The 17,792-nt window shown below is 41.9% G+C and overlaps 1 protein-coding gene across 2 annotated transcripts in view; it reads right to left on the bottom strand.

Moving 5' to 3' along the window:
- Nucleotides 1–950: 950 nt before the first annotated feature.
- The window catches only part of rab6ba (RAB6B, member RAS oncogene family a), a 51,846-nt gene continuing 35,004 nt past the window's right edge, over nt 951–17,792 (bottom strand). Inside the window, exons 3-8 of one of the 2 annotated variants that reach the window (XM_024259089.2) lie at nt 15,168–15,221; nt 14,772–14,898; nt 11,713–11,824; nt 6,010–6,103; nt 4,244–4,310; nt 951–2,210 (exon numbers count right to left, since the gene is read on the bottom strand). In XM_024259089.2, coding sequence (XP_024114857.1) covers nt 2,146–2,210; nt 4,244–4,310; nt 6,010–6,103; nt 11,713–11,824; nt 14,772–14,898; nt 15,168–15,221 — 519 coding nt within the window. In that variant the 3' untranslated portion in view covers nt 951–2,145. The remainder of the gene's footprint in view (nt 2,211–4,243; nt 4,311–6,009; nt 6,104–11,712; nt 11,825–14,771; nt 14,899–15,167; nt 15,222–17,792) is intronic. The other variant, XM_024259090.2, reaches the window with a different exon arrangement.

Here is a 17,792-nt window from a genome sequence, read left to right as displayed (position 1 = left end):
GATCCAGAAAGCAAAGCTCTCAATTTACCGGTCGATCTTCGTTCCAGTACTCACCTATGGTCATGAGCTTTGGGTCGTGACCGAAAGAACGAGATCCCGACTACAAGCGGCTGAAATGAGTTTTCTCCGGAGGGTGGCTGGACGCTCCCTTAGAGATAGGGTGAGAAGCTCGGTCACCCGGAGAGAGCTCGGAGTAGAGCCGCTTCTCCTCCGCATATAGAGGAGCCAGTTGAGATGGTTCGGGCATCTGGTCCGGATGCCTCCTGGACGCCTCCCTGGAGAGGTGTTCCAGGCATGTCCCACTGGGCGGAGGCCCCGGGGAAGACCCAGGACACGCTGGAGAGACTATGTTTCTCGGCTGGCCTGGGAACGCCTCGGGGTCCCCCCAGAGAAGCTGGAGGAAGTGGCCGGGGAGAGGGAAGTCTGGGCATCTTTGCTTAGTCTGCTGCAGAAGAAGATGGATGGATGGCATGTATTAGGGCTTTTCAACCAATTTTACAGAAATTTAAGTCAACTTCAGGACTCTTTCATAGTTCTTAAATGAAATTTCCAGTCTTTAAGCAAATTGAACATCTTCCAATAGCCTTTGCATTTTCAGTAAATCCCTCCAGCAATTAAAGTCACCTTTTTCTGCAAAAAGCTTCAGCATCTTCAGCGACCACTTTTAGCAAAAAAACATTTACTCTAGCATTATTGCAGGTAATGTAACTTTTCTAGTTCAAACACAGTGTCTGTGACAGCTTGATTGACAGAGACTTAAAAGGAGAAATACTTGGAAATGCAAAAACAAACAAACCTCTGAAGTCTCAATGAGCGATCACATGCTGGTCAGCTGCATCCTCATTCGTCAGGAGAAGCTTCTTCAGCTGCTCCACCTGGAGGAAGTAAGCTGGAGGTTTTGTGGAATCTTCCTCTCTTCTGCCAGCGCTTCAGTGAACAGGTCAACACAGTTTGGTAATAAGACATCTTTATTAATCCTCTCGGAGACATGCTGGATCTCTGTACATTGTGAATGGAGGCCTGGATCGGACAGCAGTGGCAGAACACCTCCACCCCGACTCTACCGGCACAGACGTTGGTGAAATCACTTGGTCCTCTTCCAGGGAATGTTGAGATGGAACGTCAGGACACAGAGCCGGACTCTGCCGCAGCTCAGCGTGTTAATATACAAATGTTTCTGGTTGGTTGAGTGGAGAAACCACCAGATGGCGTCTGAGGGCGTGGTCTCCTCATGAGCCTGGAGTCACGTGAGTCAAAGCTTCAGCTTCACGTCAGCTTTTGTCGTTTGGCTTGTTATGTTGTTAGGAGGGTTCACCAGTCCTCACTACATGTGACTGAAGCAGTCCAGACGTCTGGAGCTGACATGACCTTCTCCACAGACATTGTCAGTCAGGATCTTGAAAAGTGCAGCACAGACTTCACGTCAAAGACAAACCAGCATAGTGTTTGACAGTCCGCTGAAAACTCAGACGTGTGCAGGAACCGCCAGCATGAGGAGCAAAGACAACTTCACAGGAATGATGCAGCGGGCTCGCTAACCATCGTGAGCTTCTAACCTCACCAGAACCAGAAAGGTCAACATGTGCAAACCTGTCAAAGATGAAGCTGAGGTTCGGGCTCTAAAACATGACAAAAACTCCCACTGAGCTGATAGCGCACAAACACAACAGACTCCAGAGAAAAGTAACAGTGCATCAAATCACTGTGGACTCAGGCTGTGCATGCACACCTCCAGAGGTTCAGTCTGGCCTGCAGCATCTGCAGGACAGCGGGGCCACAAGCAGGAGGTGCTGTGATGGAGATGAGGCGTCGTCTGAGCACCACTGCAGCGCCGTCCCTCCTGCTCGTCCCACTGAGCTGCTCCGCCTTCTCTGAGGGGGAAACGCGTTTGGGAAGGACAGGAGAATTCTAAGTGAAGTGTGTATTTAGAGAGATTTTTCTCTGGAGTTTGAACAAGTTTTTCTGGTTTCTCTGAACTGATATGATTTGACAATTTCTTTGACAAAGTTTCACACATTGCTTTCCAGCCAACGACCAGCGGTCAGGTGACGAGGCCAGAACCTCAACGTGCAAAGTCAAACACAGGTTAACCGATGGGGGGCAACAACAAGCAGGCGGTGTAAACGGGTTTCCAGGAGCGGCGCCTTAGCAGGAGCAGCCGCCTTCAGTGGTCTGCGGCTCCTGAGGTTTGTCCAACTTGATGTCGATCACTGGAGACCACGTTAAGGAAGATGATCACATTTGCAACCAGGAAAGTAAAAAAAAAGGCTCATTCTACTGCTAAACAGTGATTTCACAAATGTCCTCTGAAGAGAACAGTCTTCTACAGCCGGAGCTGCAAACAGACTGCACTTCCTCCAAACCACCACCAGAGGGAGATGTCTTCACTCAGTTTGTGGACAGTGACCTGAGGTGACCCTGGAGCATTGTTTTAACTTGATAGCAAAGCAGAAAAGAATGCTTTTAAAATAATTACATATAGCTATTGATTATAAACAATTTTAAGAATTAAAAAATATTTTTGAAATGATTTCTATTTTAAAACTACAATAATTGTCAGAGCTTCTGTTGGTCAAACTTAATCATTTTATTGTAAATTACTTTCTGATGGTGAACAGTGATGATGTTTAACATCGACATTAAACGGATTCATCCAGCATGAAAATCCTAACAACTGCTGTGGTCTGACAGCAGGAATGAACTGAGGATTCAAACTAACCACATTACAGTCTTCTAATGAAATAGAACTGGGTGCTAATATGTGAAGATGCATGAAGCTAATAGTGTGTATGTTTAGTCAGCATTTATCGTGATTCTCCTGCTCCTTTCTGTACGCTTTTCGGCACGTAAAAACTCAATCACACTTTCAGTGATTTCAATAATCTTGGTATCAAAACGTTCAGCTCGTTCAGGACATTACTGCTCGTACGTTTGGTGTTTATAAACAGTTTAGTTTTTGAAATATTGAACAAAATATGCCCCATAGAAAAGAAACAGAAAATCTTCAAATTTAATAGTTTTAAGTTTTAGATTAGCAACAAGCCTTTAAATATTTTCATGGGTTATGTTTTCATCTTTTCAATTTGGAGTTTGGAGCTAATATTTTAGCAACATGCTAACCTTGTTGGCTTATTTGCTTTCTACTGAGGTTTTTGTAGGCTAACTTAGGGTTTAGCTAATATTTAGCCAACATTATTGACCAATTTAGTTTACTGACGAAATTTAGGTTATTTTGGAGTTTAGCTCATATTTAAGCAACACACTAAATATTTTTGCAAAATTGGCATATATTAGGGATTTTTAAGCAATTTCTCTAGATATTTTTTAGAAATGTGGGTCAACTCCAGCACTCTTTCATAGTTTTTAAATTAAATTTCCAGTCTTTAAGCAGATTTAACATTTTGCAAATAATCCCTCCAGTAATTAAATTAAATGGTGTCACCATTTTTAGCAAAAAGATTCAGCATCTTCAGAAAACTACTTTCCGCAAAAGGCGTCACACTAGCATTATTGCTAGTTATGAATGTGTTTCCTTGTAACCACGAGGAACGAGGAACAGGATGGTTTGTTAGAAGCTCAAAGAAAGTAAGAAAGTGAGATGCAGTGCAGAGCAAAGGCTGCTGTTGTGAGGAGCTGCATATTTTTAGGTGTTTTCCCTGTGGATCCTCAGAGCTTCTGCTTTCAATCCCGCTCTGTTAGGAGGAGAAACCAGCAGAACATCCTTCACATCTACCTGCAGCAGCCAGCTCCTCCTCACCATTCCAGGATTTTCTGCTGACCTCGTTTCCCGTGTACGTGTAATCGAAAAATGCTGCTGAGAACGGAGGCTGGAAACAGTCTGGCTCCAGCAGCAGAACCCTTTAATGCTCCTCTTCCCGTGGCATCACCAGCGTCTCATTTCATCATTTAAATTCCTGAAGACCAGCTCCCACCTGGAACATGAGGGTTGCTTTCAGTGGCTAAGACCCAGATGAGTGCCGTCGTGATGGGGGCGAGAGATGGATGTTCAGCTCTGGAGAGCATCCGTCTCCTCTGATGAGAGTGGAGGCGGAGCTCGGCTGTGAGTGACTGCTGGACTCAACACACGGATGCTGAAGCTAGCGACAGCAGACACGCTGCAAACTGAAGGGCCAGAGAACAGACCTCTGACAGCAGTGTGTCAGCCGCATGCAGAGCGGCCTGCTTTCAGAGAGCCTCAGAGAGCGTTCGTGTCAGAACCTGGTGTCTGCTGGAGAAAGGATACTCCCCTCTTTGCTGGGTTCTTGAATACTCTCCATCCCTGGAAGAGCAGCCGCTACACGCCGGAACAGCTGCAAAAAGATCACAGTTTGAGGACACAAAAGTGCCTTGACGAAGGGCCAAACTCTCTGTCTATGGGATTCTTCAGGTCTTTGGGTTTTTATGTGTAACTTTTTCAAAAGAACTTCTTTGACATCGTCTTTACGGGGTGTTGAGGACATCAACGCCTCATGATGACTCATGTAGGAACTAGGATGTATCATGAGAAGGATTTACTTCCTGGTTTCATAAATGCTTCCTGAGTAAAATAATGAATTAGAGTTGATCTCGTCTCTAAACACACTTCATCTGAGAGCACATCATAAAGAATGCATACCTACTTCATCCAAACAGTTTTCATTAAAGTCTCCATTACTGTGGGAACAGGAAGACTTTGATTTGGAGGATCATAATGAGTCAAATACGCCAAATCAAGAGTCAGAGGGAGGGAGAGTCACCCTGATGCCCTGTTTGATGATTTCAGGGGGTTGAACCTTTTCCCATGAACTAATGCTCCCACTCCATGAGTATTGACATGCCTTCATTTCTTGTGTACCAGTACTGCATTTGAGCAGAGCTTCAGCTGGTGTCCGGCTCCCCCAGGTCTAAACTAACGTTTGTTTGTCAAGACCAGCGGTCTCAAACTGGCGGCCCGCGGGCCATTTACATCCCCGAGTTAGTATTTTGTAGTTTAGACAAACAAACGTTAGTTTAGACAAACATATAAATGTTAATTTAGACAGACAAACAAACAAACAAACATTAGCTTAGACAATCGTCATGACTCCCTACTGGACCTGGTGTGTCCAGCCAATAAGAACATGCCAGAGCGGGGTATGATGGAAAACATGCAGGTAGGTGGCACTCAAGGATCAGGAATGAGGAACACTAGTGTAAACTAATGTTTGTCTAAACTAACGTTTGGTTGTCTAAACTAATCAGCAGGTGGTTGAAGAACAGACATGTTCTGGATGTGCTTTCTGAAACTTCAGAGTCCTCAGAAGAGCTGACAGAAGTTATGACAGTTTCACATCTTCAGGGATTTCCCTTCACAGTGCCATGAAAACATCTACACATTCAGTCAGTGACGAGTGTTGGATTTGACCTGGACAGCAGTGAATCTGGAATACAGGAGTCCAGCTTTGTGTGGAGGATGACACCGAGAAGAGGCAGGACTCTGAGCGCTGCCGCGGTTTCACCGCATCATCAGTCTCTGCTAGGTCAAGGTGAAGAAAGGCCTCGTCTGTCTGAAGGATCGCCGGGCACCGGCACGGACAAACACAAGACCTTCAGCTCTCCGCCTCTGAACTCCACACAGCAGAACAGCAAACCCTCTGTTCCCAAACGGATGGAGCTTGTTCAAACGGGTTTTGCTTGTCATTGGAAGCTGGAAAAGGTTGAGGAGAAAGCCTGAGGAGAAAACCTCCACCTGCCAGCCCTACAGGCAGGTGGAGGAGAAGCCAACCTTGAACTGTCTCAAAGTGAGGCTAGAATCCAACATGATAACCATCTTCATCTTCACTGCCACAGTCTTGTTGCTCCAACAGAGATCACCAAATCAGAAGAAGGTGATTCGGCATGGTCCTTCATCCTTCCCAGTGTTGGATTGGTGCAGGTTTTCACTGCTGACTCAGCTGGGCAGTGAAAGACTTTCTGTTTAGTGAGTGCAGAGCACTCTTTTACCCGATCTCCATCCTAAACCAGTAATGAGCACAGAAACACTAAACTCACCTGTTTGACGTTGTACCCCGTCTTGGCACTGGTCTCTATGAACATGACGCTCAGCTCTTTGGCCCTCTGCTCGCCCTCCTCGATGGTGATTTGTCTGCAGACAGAAGATCCCCAACATCAAACCCAGCAGCTTCAACGGCTCACGAGTGTGGACACTAACGGCTGCACGTCTTTCATAATCATCTCTCAAGGAAAACAGACGCTTTCCAAACCCCCACATGCTCACGCTGGAGGCAACACAACCGGCTTAATTGGCCCACCGAGGGAAAATGAGTCATTTCTATTCAGTCAGAAATGAAAACAACTAATTTGCATCCCACTGTAATGAAGCTGGCAGTGATTGACCTGAAGACAGCATCAGGGGTCCATTAGCAAAGAGAGAGCATGGTGCAGCTCCGGCGCCTCCACAGGTCAGCAGGTCCACCAACAAGGTTTTCCTGCAGACTCTGTTGGTCTGAACTTTTCCTTTGGTGGGAAACCAGCAGGTGTGTTTACAGCACCTGAACGCAGCGCTTCTGTCCACCCCCAAACACTGCATTTGTCCTGATGAAGCCACTTGGATGAGTGATGATTTACACCAGAGGTCCCCAAACCTTCTCTTGTGAGGGCCACATAACTGTTTTCTTCCCTGATAGGGGGCGGGGTCAGTTTGTAGGCTAACAGAAAACGTGTAACAATCACAGCCTGAACATGAACGTGTGTCTTTCCAGAAAGCTACACATAGCTACATTTTAAATAATTCATTTTTGTAATCTTCATAGATAAAATAATACTAAAACATTTTAAAAACTAGATATATAGCATTTTCTGCAATAATGCTAGTGTGAATGCTGTAACCTGAAAGAGGCTGCTGAAGATGCTAGTGCTGATAGCTGAAGATGCTGAAATTAATAACTAAAAACGCTGAAGCTGATAACTGAAATGGCTGATAGCTAGCTAAAAATATTACCAAAATGCCAAATTGGCCCAAAACAGCTAGCATGTAGCTGAAATATTAGCTTAATGCCAAATTAGCCTAAAAAAAACTGGTAAAGTGTCTAATTTAGCCGAGACAGCTAGTATTAGGCTAAAATATTAGCTTAACTCCAAATTAGCCAAAAAAAAAAAACAAAACAAAAAAAAGCCTAATTTAGCACAAAAATTCATACCCGAATTTTCTGGAGCAGATCATGAGAATCTGAGTGCTCAGATACCCGTCACAGCTCTGTTCCACTGCCCGGTTTAGCTCTTATTTTGTTGTAATCTCATATGTTCCTTTTCATGCACTTTCCTTGAGTGTAGAAGGTTCGTTGTGTTAGCATCAGTGCAGGAATAGCCTCCTAGCTCGTTTACATGCTGCTGTCTTCTGCTCATCGTCAGACGTCTTGAATCCAAAATGCAACCAAATCATATTTGTACCCCTCTTTTGCTGAAAGTGCTTCTTCTTGATCAAATTAGGTTATAAACGATAGAAGAGAAATGGCCCGATAGACACTTCTCTATCGACCACACGGTTTATATCGTCATCTCACCCAGCACTAGCTGCACCATTGTGAATGTTGGAACCAAGACAGGCGATAACTTATTACTAAATATGTGAACTCAACAAGAGGATCCTCCATACTGGTTCTCACTGAATTGTATTATTAATCTGAAAAGTGTCTCAACTGTTGCAAATAATCTACAACTCCTTCAATTGTTCATCTTGTAGAGACAGACATGTTCAGAACTGAACGGTTAGGATACAAACAGACCTAGAAGAAACAGCACTTTAAAACATACAGAGACACAGAAAACTATCAGTCACTGATTCTGCAGGTCGTTCCATTTTAAAGCTGAGTTTGGTCCATTTTCATCATTAACTGAGAGGCAAAATATAAAGAAAAATCGGGTAAATCACCTTGTAAGATTATAAAAATAAGTATTTATGTCTACAAACAAACAGAAATTCTGTTACTACCTCATAACCCTTGTGCTATCATAGACATATTTACATTAAAACTGGATCATCTGGACCCACAAGACAGCGCGATGAACTTTATTTTCAAAGATTTTTAATCTTCACTGGTGTCCATGGTAGACATGAAATCCTGTCCACGTTTGTCATGGGAGGAGTCACACATCAGTGTGAGGGTGGGGTCATCTGGACCCATAAGAGAGCACGAGGGTTCAAGAAGCTCTTCTATCCTCCACTGGCTACCTGTGCAAATGTCACCTGTTGAAACTGGTTTCCTGTATAAAAGACATCTGTCCATATCTTAAAACAGTCAGACTGCAACCTCTCCATCAACAGCAATGAGCTGTCAAAGGACACCAGGAGCAAAATTGTACCTAAACAAGACCAGAAGGAACCAATCAACAAAAGTTAACAGCTTCTGAGAAGAGATCAACTGATGGAGCAATTATTAGAAAAGTGACTACGATAAATACAGTAAATAAAAACCACCAAATGGTTCCTGAGTGCAGCTGTGTCTGCAGCTCACCGCTCCCCCAGGGGAAGGGTCAAATACAGAGAACAAGGTTGACACACCAAGATGAGTGACAACTAATGGGACTTTAACTCTAACGTGACTTTAATGTCAAAATAATTGATACAAAACTATATTTTAATGTAACACGAGGTGTCGTGGTCCCCACAGTACAGAGGTTATTAAAGGATGCTGATGTGTGGTTGTCATGGTAGCTTACTGCTACGAAAAGGTGGCTCATGGAGCTGCGCTACCTGACTCGAGTCTTGAGTTTGGATCACAGCAGCGGCAGATCCTGGCTGACCAGGGGGTTTTATGCAATCACCTCATTATCTTGGTGCAAGATTAAAAAAATTAACATACAAAGAGATTCCCCAGATTCTTTCTTACATTTGGGCTGAATTCTAATTCGTCCCCTACATCTTTACCTTCCGCTTCTCCCTTCCCCTCCACTTGTAGTGGTAGGACTGTCCGGAATAGTTTTTTAAGAGCTAACTCTCCCAGAGGAGGGATGCAGAGCCCTCTGCTGGGAGTGAGCTATACTGCGAAGAAGCGCTTCTCTTGTCGTGGGAGCGCTCTGAAGCACAGACGCTTACATTTAAATGCAAGTAACGAGTTTTTGTTAAAGTTATAAAACCACTGCTATATATATTCAAGCACTGGAAGCTCCGCGCTAATGCTGGCTGACTGGTGACTATTGATGACGTTATCAAGAGGAAGTAACACTTTCTCCACAACTGTCCGTCTGGAGGGCTAAACGTGGGGGTCCGGAGAAGGGCAGGGGTCGAGCAGGGTCTGCAACCTTCAACACTAAAAGAGCCATTTGGTCCAGTTTCTTACAGATCAAAATCCAGCCAGAGCCGGAAAGTCCTTTAGAAATCATGTAGAAAAAAACACAATATTTATGTTTTTGTGATCATTAAAAATCATTTTAAAAATGTAGATTTGAAATATTACAATACTGAATTACAACATTGTCCATATGTTTCTATTACTGTCTTTATTTATTTTACTTTTGACAGCAGCACACACAAGTCCCTTTCAAAATAAAATGCACGACAGTCAAACATGATGCATTTTATCATTGGGATTTTGCTGCACCACCATCATTTTTCTGATAACTAACCCTTCCACTCTCGGCTTGTTTACATTAAAAGTCATCTGGACCCCACAAGACAGTGGGCTGAACTGTTTTTTATCATTGATTTTTGAGTTTCACTAATGTCCATGGCAGACATAAAATCCTGTCCACATTTGTCCACATTTGTCATGGAAGGAATCACACATCAATATGTGGTTGGAGTCATCTGGACCCCAAAGAGAGCGGAAGAGTTAAAATGTAAACAACACTGAAGTCGAATCCAACTAAACAAAAAAACCTTAAAACTTAAAAAATAGACAAAGCTTTTTTTATTCTAGTTTTTTAAGATGTGAGGCACAAAACATGATTCTATATCATTTGTAACTGTTTGAAACTGACTTTGTTTAAAACTTTACGGACTTTAAGAGTAATTTACCAAAATATAAAAATTGTGGAGACTTATTTGATTAAAATTACAATGAAAACAAATTTAAAGAACATTTCTGCAGAATTTACATGACGTTATTTTGCTCTGTGGTTTGACATATTCAAAATCTAAACAGAAACAGCAAAATTGAAATAACTAATCGATCCTTTATTTAAATCATCAGCGTTTTTCTTTAGAACTACAGAGCCACAATAAGGGATAAAAGAGCCACACGAGGCTCGGAGCCGCCGGTCGCAGACCCCTGGGGTGGGGGAAGAATTAGGATTCAGTCTCTGTGTTTTTATGATGAACATTACAAACCAAACTCAGCTTTTAAATGGGAAAACCAACAAGTCTGTGTGAGACAAACACTTTATTGCCCCTCAGTTAGTGGAATAACCAGGCTTGATGAGTTCCGAACCGTTCTCTGCTCAGGATGAAGCTCCGGCTGGGCTCAGACAAACCCAGAACTTCAACCCTTTCTTGTTAAAAGCTCCAGCAAACAACAAGACGGTGGGAGTTTCTCCTGAACAAAAATAAATGACAATCCCCCACAAACCAGTTAAGCTTTTCTTTTTCTCTAAACCTCACATTTAAAACTGTTGTAAAGTGACATAGAGGTACATCAAACAGACAAAACCTCTATGACTCAGAGTGTTGTCTTCAATAAACCTGCTTCCTCCTGTGTTTTTAAACTCTGAGTGAAGCTGCAGCCACTGAACATGCTTCACAGCACCCACGCTCACTGCCACATTAGCATGAAGAACGTCACTGTGACTAATGTGGCGTTCCTTTGAAAACATGCTGATTATTGAGATTTCTGACAATGATTGGTTCAGATTTCAGAGCTCAAAGCCAAATTACTGCAAACCTCCAGAGGTGTAGGTAGATGTCATGGAAAGCTGCTGCACTGAAACCGTTAACAGCAACTCGCTCGTTTCATCCAAAGAAGCAGCAAATGAGGAGAAGATGGGGAGGAGCTGTCAATGCAGTAAACGGCTTTTATTACTTTCAGCTGAACATTTCCTGGGGCTTTAACTTCCAGACCACATTAAAACCGTAATAATTTAATTAGCCAGGAATTTAATTAGAAAGACTCAAAAGTTTAAAGCGACTGCACTCATGCTACATGTATAATATCAGAGTCCTTGTGTTAAATCTGCTTATCCTTTCAGTTTCTGCTGGTTTTGTTTAAACTGAAGCTTTATTTTTTGCCTGCTGGTGTGTGCAGAGGGGTCCAGTGAGACGTGGCAGAAAGTGCCGTCGGCAGCGTTTTCAGTCAGCGACAGTCTGCAGAGTTAAGCAGCAGGAGAGTCTCTCTGCAGCTGGATCGTGCTCCCTCTGCATGAGGAATTAATGCAGACTGTCACAATGAAATGACTAACCACACAGTGATAAATGGCAGTCAACATGGCTGCTTATTTAACAAGAAACATGCACAGATGAAGCACAGACCCCGCTTTTATCGAGCGCCACCAGCAACGTCAGGACGGTGATCCACAGTTCTCCTTTTATTTGAGGGAAAGATTCTTTTATCCAAGTCAATAAACATGTCACACGCAGATACCAGCTAACCGCTGACCCCACAGGTAACAGCTGACCTGACGAGTAACAGCTGACCAGACAGGTAACAGCTGACCCCACAGGTAACCGCTGACCCCACAGGTAACAGCTGACCCCACAGGTAACCGCTGACCCCACAGGTAACCGCTGACCAGACATCCACAGATCCACAGCTGGAAGCTTACCTCTTGTCTGCCAGGTCTGTTTTATTGCCAACAAGCATGATGATGACATCACTTCCTCTCTCGGTTCTCACATCATCGATCCACTTTGCCGTCTGCTGGAATGAATTGACATCTGAGGGAGAGAGGAGGAGTTATGAAGCTCGCACAGCTTCAGCTGGTAACACACAGACATGCTGACCTGTGCTCTTCATGGGGATGACGGTGAAGCTTCTCATTCATCCAGTGTCTTAAGCGGAGTCATTGTGATTAGACTTAAATCTTCTTCCTTGAAGCATTTGCTATGACTCAACTCTAAGAGTCTTCCTGAGGAGGAGTTAGTGAATGTGAGCAGCCTGCACTGACGGTCAGTGAACTGTGGTGATGACCTCATGTCTCTGCTCTTTGAGCGTCTCCTCCCGTCTCTGAACCAGCCTCATTGAGAATGCAGGGGAGGCAGTGGGAGAGCCGGTCAGCTTTACAATGAGCCGAGACTCCGTCTTTCTCAGAGTCAACACAAAGAGAGATGCGTCTCTGCTTAAAATGATTTTAAACATGTTTTTACTGAACCAAATTACATAATCTTTGACTTCTTTTTTTCTGAAACAGTGAAACAGCAACAAGAAAAGTCTCTTAGTAGTTTATTTAAAACACCAGAATCCTTTAACAGAACTTTTACATTCAAACTAGGGCTGGGTAATGATAATAATTTGCAGAAACAATTCAATTCACCAGAGTCCGGATCAAAACGGTTTCTTTAAAAAATATTTCCTTAAGTTTGGAAAGTTCCTGCCTGTGAGTTTTTTAAAGATGTTCATTTAGTAAGAATGTATGTTTAGGTCGACCGAGCGTTAGCATTAGCCGTTCTATGGGAAATTCCATCAAACATTAGGATCAAGCTAGCAGACTTTAGCTTTATGTGCTGAAACAATTTATATTTTTATGAATCGATTATTGATCTATTAAGCTTAAACGATTCAAATCAATTAATCGATTTTGTCAACTCAGCCCTAATTCAAACTGGTGAAGGAACAGAACTATAAACCTCTTCAGTGACGTCATACGCACGCAATGGTTCGCCATTGTGGGAGTCAAGCAAACACTGTTTTGAAATTTGATGGGTAAAATCAGGGAGAAAATGAGACACAGTCATCAAATGTCATCATGGTCCACATGTGTTACTGGTGGTTGTCCCACTCCAAATTCAAGCATCTCAATTTGCAGATTTGCACTGAATGAAGTCAGAAATTCACCACAGTTAAACAGGAGAGTGGCAGCCTACAGATCTATAGTGAGCATTTTGTCAGGGACACATTTAATTACTAATATTATTTTTTACATGTTCTTATACTACAAGTGAACTCATACTAATACTTTTGTATTTAATATCTGCCTCTTTGGGTCTATGCCTCATTTCCAGTTCATGCAAGAAAATGAAAAATGTATGAGATTAATATCTGTGACTGTGAAAAGCAAATATTCTAAGGAACATCTGGACGGAGCAAAGATCCAGTAATGAGGTACGAGGAGAGGATATGATGTGTGAATGGGACGGAGTTGTATCTTCATACAGCCTCTTTTATTGTTATAGTGTGATTTTATTGAAAATCTTTATGTCTTCAGTGGCTGCATGAGTCTGTTTCTCTCTGATTTCAATAATAGTGAAAAACCTAAGACACATTAGAGCAGGAGTGTCAAACTCAATCATACAAGGGGTCAAAATCCAAAACACACCGGACAGGGTAAACATTTATTGACCACTCTAAAACTAAATTTTAGTTAACTTTGTAGATAATTATGAACTAGATCTATAGCATTACCTGTGATAATGCTAGTGTGAATGCTGTAAGCTGAATTTGGCTTCTGAAGATCCTAGTGCTGATAGCTGAAGATGCTGAAATTGATAGCTAAAAACGCTGAAGCTGATAGTTGAAGATACTGAAATTGATAGCTAAAAACGCTGAAGCTGATAATTGAAGATGCTGAAGTTGATAGCTGTAAACGCTAAAGCTAATAGCTGAAAACGCTGAAGATGATAGCTGAAAACGCTGAAGCTCATCGATGAAAACGCCGGAGCTAATAGATGAAAACGCTGAAGCTCATCGATGAAAACGCCGGAGCTAGTAGATGAAAACGATGAAGCTAATAGATGAAAACGCTGAAGATGATAGCTGAAAACGCTGAAGCTCATCGATGAAAACGCCGGAGCTAATAGATGAAAACGATGAAGCTAATAGATGAAAACGCTGAAGATGATAGCTGAAAACGCTGAAGATGATAGCTGGAAACGCTGAAGATGATAGCTGGAAACGCTGAAGCTAATAGATGAAAAATGCTGAAGCTGATAGCCAGCTAAAATATTAGCTAAATGCCAAATTAGCCTAAAGCTTTAATTAGCTAAAACAGCTAGCATGTAGCTGAAATATTAGACTTCAAAATAGCCAAAAGAAATCTTAGTAAAATGTCAAAACAATCCAAAAAACTAGCAGAATGACAATTTTTAAAACTTTTAAACAGTAACTTTTTAGCATAATTATGAATAATAAAAAGACAGGAATATTATTCCAGAATAAATCAACTTAAACCTTAAATAACTTTCAATATTTTACTCTCTATAACATTTTTTTTGGTCAAAATTATACGAGTTAGAAATAGGTGCAAGATAACATCAGGTCATTAATAACAATAAAATAGAATTACCGGCCCTTGACTTTGACATATGTGCATTAGAGGAACAGAATCAGCTTCAATGGTGGTCAGGAAAACAAAGGAAGAGCCAGACGAGTCTGACGTGTTACCGTTCACTGATCATTCCAATCAAATGATTCAACATGCAGGGATGAAGAGCTGCTGCATGAATGCATTCTTTTTACAGGATAAATGAGGATTTAGAACCAAAGGACTGCAGGGATCATTCTTCTGTCTGTGTCAATATCAGGACTTGTAAACTGAAATGACATCAGTGCACTAAACCAAACCCATCTGATTATTCCTGTATGACCCGTTCAAACAAGAGGTTCTGCACGTGCAGACAGATGTTTGTGACAAAGAACTGTGAAGGAATGAGAGAACGATGCACTGACTTGTGATGTCATACACCACCACAGCCACAGTGGAGTCTCGTATATAACTGGGGATGAGGCTCCTGAAGCGCTCCTGTCCGGCTGTGTCCCAGAGCTGTAACCTCACCTGGGGTTCAGAGAGAGACAGCTGACGAGGGAAGATGATTCAAACGGTCAGAGAGCCTGGAAACAAGAGGCTCCCTACAAATATGCACAGCACTGCTGACGGCTACTTCACAGGAAAAGAGTCTGGCTTTGAAACCCTTACAGATCTATAAGGTTATACAAATGAAAAAACTATAGCGTTTTTTTACAATAATGATGCATGCATGACGTCTTACTGAAGATGAATGTAATTTTAGCATTTAACTAACAGAAGACAGATGTTTCTGACAGTAAATCTGATCTGATCCTTACCGTTCGATCTTCCAGATACATGGTTTTTGACAGAAAGTCGATTCCAATTGTGGCCTGTTCACAAAAACAAAGATAACCACAGATCAACATTTGTGCAAAGACTGAGCACCACAAGAAACCTGACCAAAGACAAGTTAAAAATATGTCATTCATTTTTTAAAGTCTCCCATGATAATTTTTAATTTAAAAAACACCTTCCCAGTAGTGTTTTAATTATGATTATAAAGTTTTTAACCAAAATCTCACAACCTAAATGTCTTAAAAAGCCATTTTTCATGTTGATCTGAAGCCTCCGTGTGTAAAATCTCCTCTGAGGGGGCGGGGCTCTTGGAGCTGAGCTGAGTAGATCCGGCCCTGATCCCCCCTGTCTGATTATGATATCTCTGTGTCTCTCTAGCATAAATCTTCCCTATGCTCCATAAAAACATCCATCAATCTGGGTAATGTCCAGCCGTATGGTTCTGATCCGGATGTCAGCTGGACGAGGAAGTGAAGATCTTCATGGACAGAACTTCCTCCAAAATCCTGATTCTTTCTCCTTCCAGTTCACCAAAGACTCTTTTAGCTAATTCTCCAATGTTTATTGACTGTGATCAATACATTCAATCATTGGTTTCTCAGAGTTCTTGATAAAATAATCAAAGCTAACATCAAAATGCTCTTTCATTGATTTACAATCCTTTCCAACTGCGGTCAAATGAGCCGCCGTTCACATTTCCGTGGTCACATCAAGAAGCTCCGTGGAGTCTGGTGGAGATTTTCCAGCGTTCTCAGTCCTGCTACCGTAAGTATTGGATGAAACTCACACCAAAAATCCAGTGATGCTGATTTGACCACAGAAATGTGAACGGCGGCTCATTTGACTGCAGTCAATGTGAAGATACCATCTTCTCTTCTCCAGAACCTGAACTAGACACTAGGAACAGATGAGGGTTTAGTGCAGGGGTCACCAACCTTTTTGAAACTGAGGGCTACTTCATGGGTATTGAGTCATACAAAGGGCTACAAGTTTGAAATAACACATTTGCTTAGTTTGAATTTAGTTCTACATTATTAATAATAATAATGATCCTCCTCTATGTAAAGACTCTCATTTCTCACCATAATTACCAATAATGACAACAAGCTAGGAAACAAATAACAATATTCAGAAATTTGATAATCTCATTGTGTCACATTTTGAGGTAATGACCAAATTCAATGTTTTTAACAAAATTATAACTATTATTAATGAATTATTATTAATTAATTATCGCTGTTATTAGTGGATCTACGCTCCTCAAATGCTTTAATTCAGTCTCATGCACCCGTCCCTTTATTTTTCCTCCAAACAGGTTGATTGAAAGATCCCACAGCACACAAGAATCTGCACATGGTGCGTTCACTGAGCTCTGGACATAAGCAAACCCAAACAGTTCCTCCGCCCACTCAGTCCGCTACAAATGTTGTCATTTTTATACAATCCGCAGCAAAACAAATCATTTTTTTTAAGAGAAAACGTCAACACTGTTTAACCAAACGATTATATACGAATCAGTGCCGGTGTTCTATGTTTTCACTGATAAACTGCTTCGTTTTGCTGCCGATATCAGGTGCTCGGTGAACGCACCAATCAGAAACACTCAGCAGCTCTGGGTTCTGTTTCCATTACACATGAAACTTTAACCAAATTCTAGGAATTTAGAAAAACACAGAGTCGCAATGACACGGTTTCATAATAATGTGATAAAAGACAAACCAACTCACGTGATAAGTCATTAAAACACGGCGATGAACGATAACAAGTATTTTTTTTTATTTGATTCACTAAAAGGGACATCTGGGTGACATCACAGCTCTGTCTGAGGCGCATGCAGCGCAGCTTGACTCAGAAGAGAGAGAAGTCTGTTCAGCGGTTAAAAGAAAAAGCATTCTAACAAGTAAACCATCTGGACCTTTTTTCTGTTTGAAAACCCGACAACATAAATTCAAGTTTCTGTCACGGTACTGGCACTCATGAGACTTCAGGTTCCAAGCTGCAGAAGTGCGGCTGCAGATGAAGTGATGAGGAAATCTTGGTTATTGTTTTACAGAGGAGATGCACGATCAGCTGTGACGCTGTGGGATCTCTCATGGCGCCCGTTGTGCTGTACTCGCACAGACACTTCAGAAGCGCATTTGATTAGAAAAAAGTCCATTACCATTACAGTTCTGCGAAAAATGTCCATCCATTTCAATACGCCCCCAAAACCAGCTCCTCCAAGCCAAAAACTTTTTTCGAAAAATGCAAGTTTTTTTTTTTTTTTTTAAGAAATTGTGTTTCCATTCAAGATAACTAAATATCAAAAATTCAATTCGCGAAATTTCAGAGTTAATGTGAAAGCAGCTGGGGTCTGGGGGAAATAAATGGAGGGTGCTGGTTCACTAGCTCCACTAATAAGTAAAAGTTAAAGTCTCGGTGTCTCCATGCGGGAAAGGGAGAAGGAGATGCTTCATTCTTTGTTATTGATTATCTCGTTATAACGAGAAAATGATTAAAATAAATAAATAAAATTAAGTGGGATAGGCCGTTTTTGGCTTCAGCAATATTTTTTTTAATATCATTTTAATATGTTTTAATTTTTAATTCTTGTAAAGGCAAGTGTG

The sequence above is a fragment of the Oryzias melastigma genome, linkage group LG4 (genome assembly GCF_002922805.2).
Source record: "Oryzias melastigma strain HK-1 linkage group LG4, ASM292280v2, whole genome shotgun sequence".
In the NCBI taxonomy this organism is placed as follows: Eukaryota; Metazoa; Chordata; class Actinopteri; order Beloniformes; family Adrianichthyidae; genus Oryzias; species Oryzias melastigma.
The sequence above is the reverse complement of the archived record's forward strand: the minus strand, read 5'-3'. Positions and strand labels throughout refer to the sequence as shown.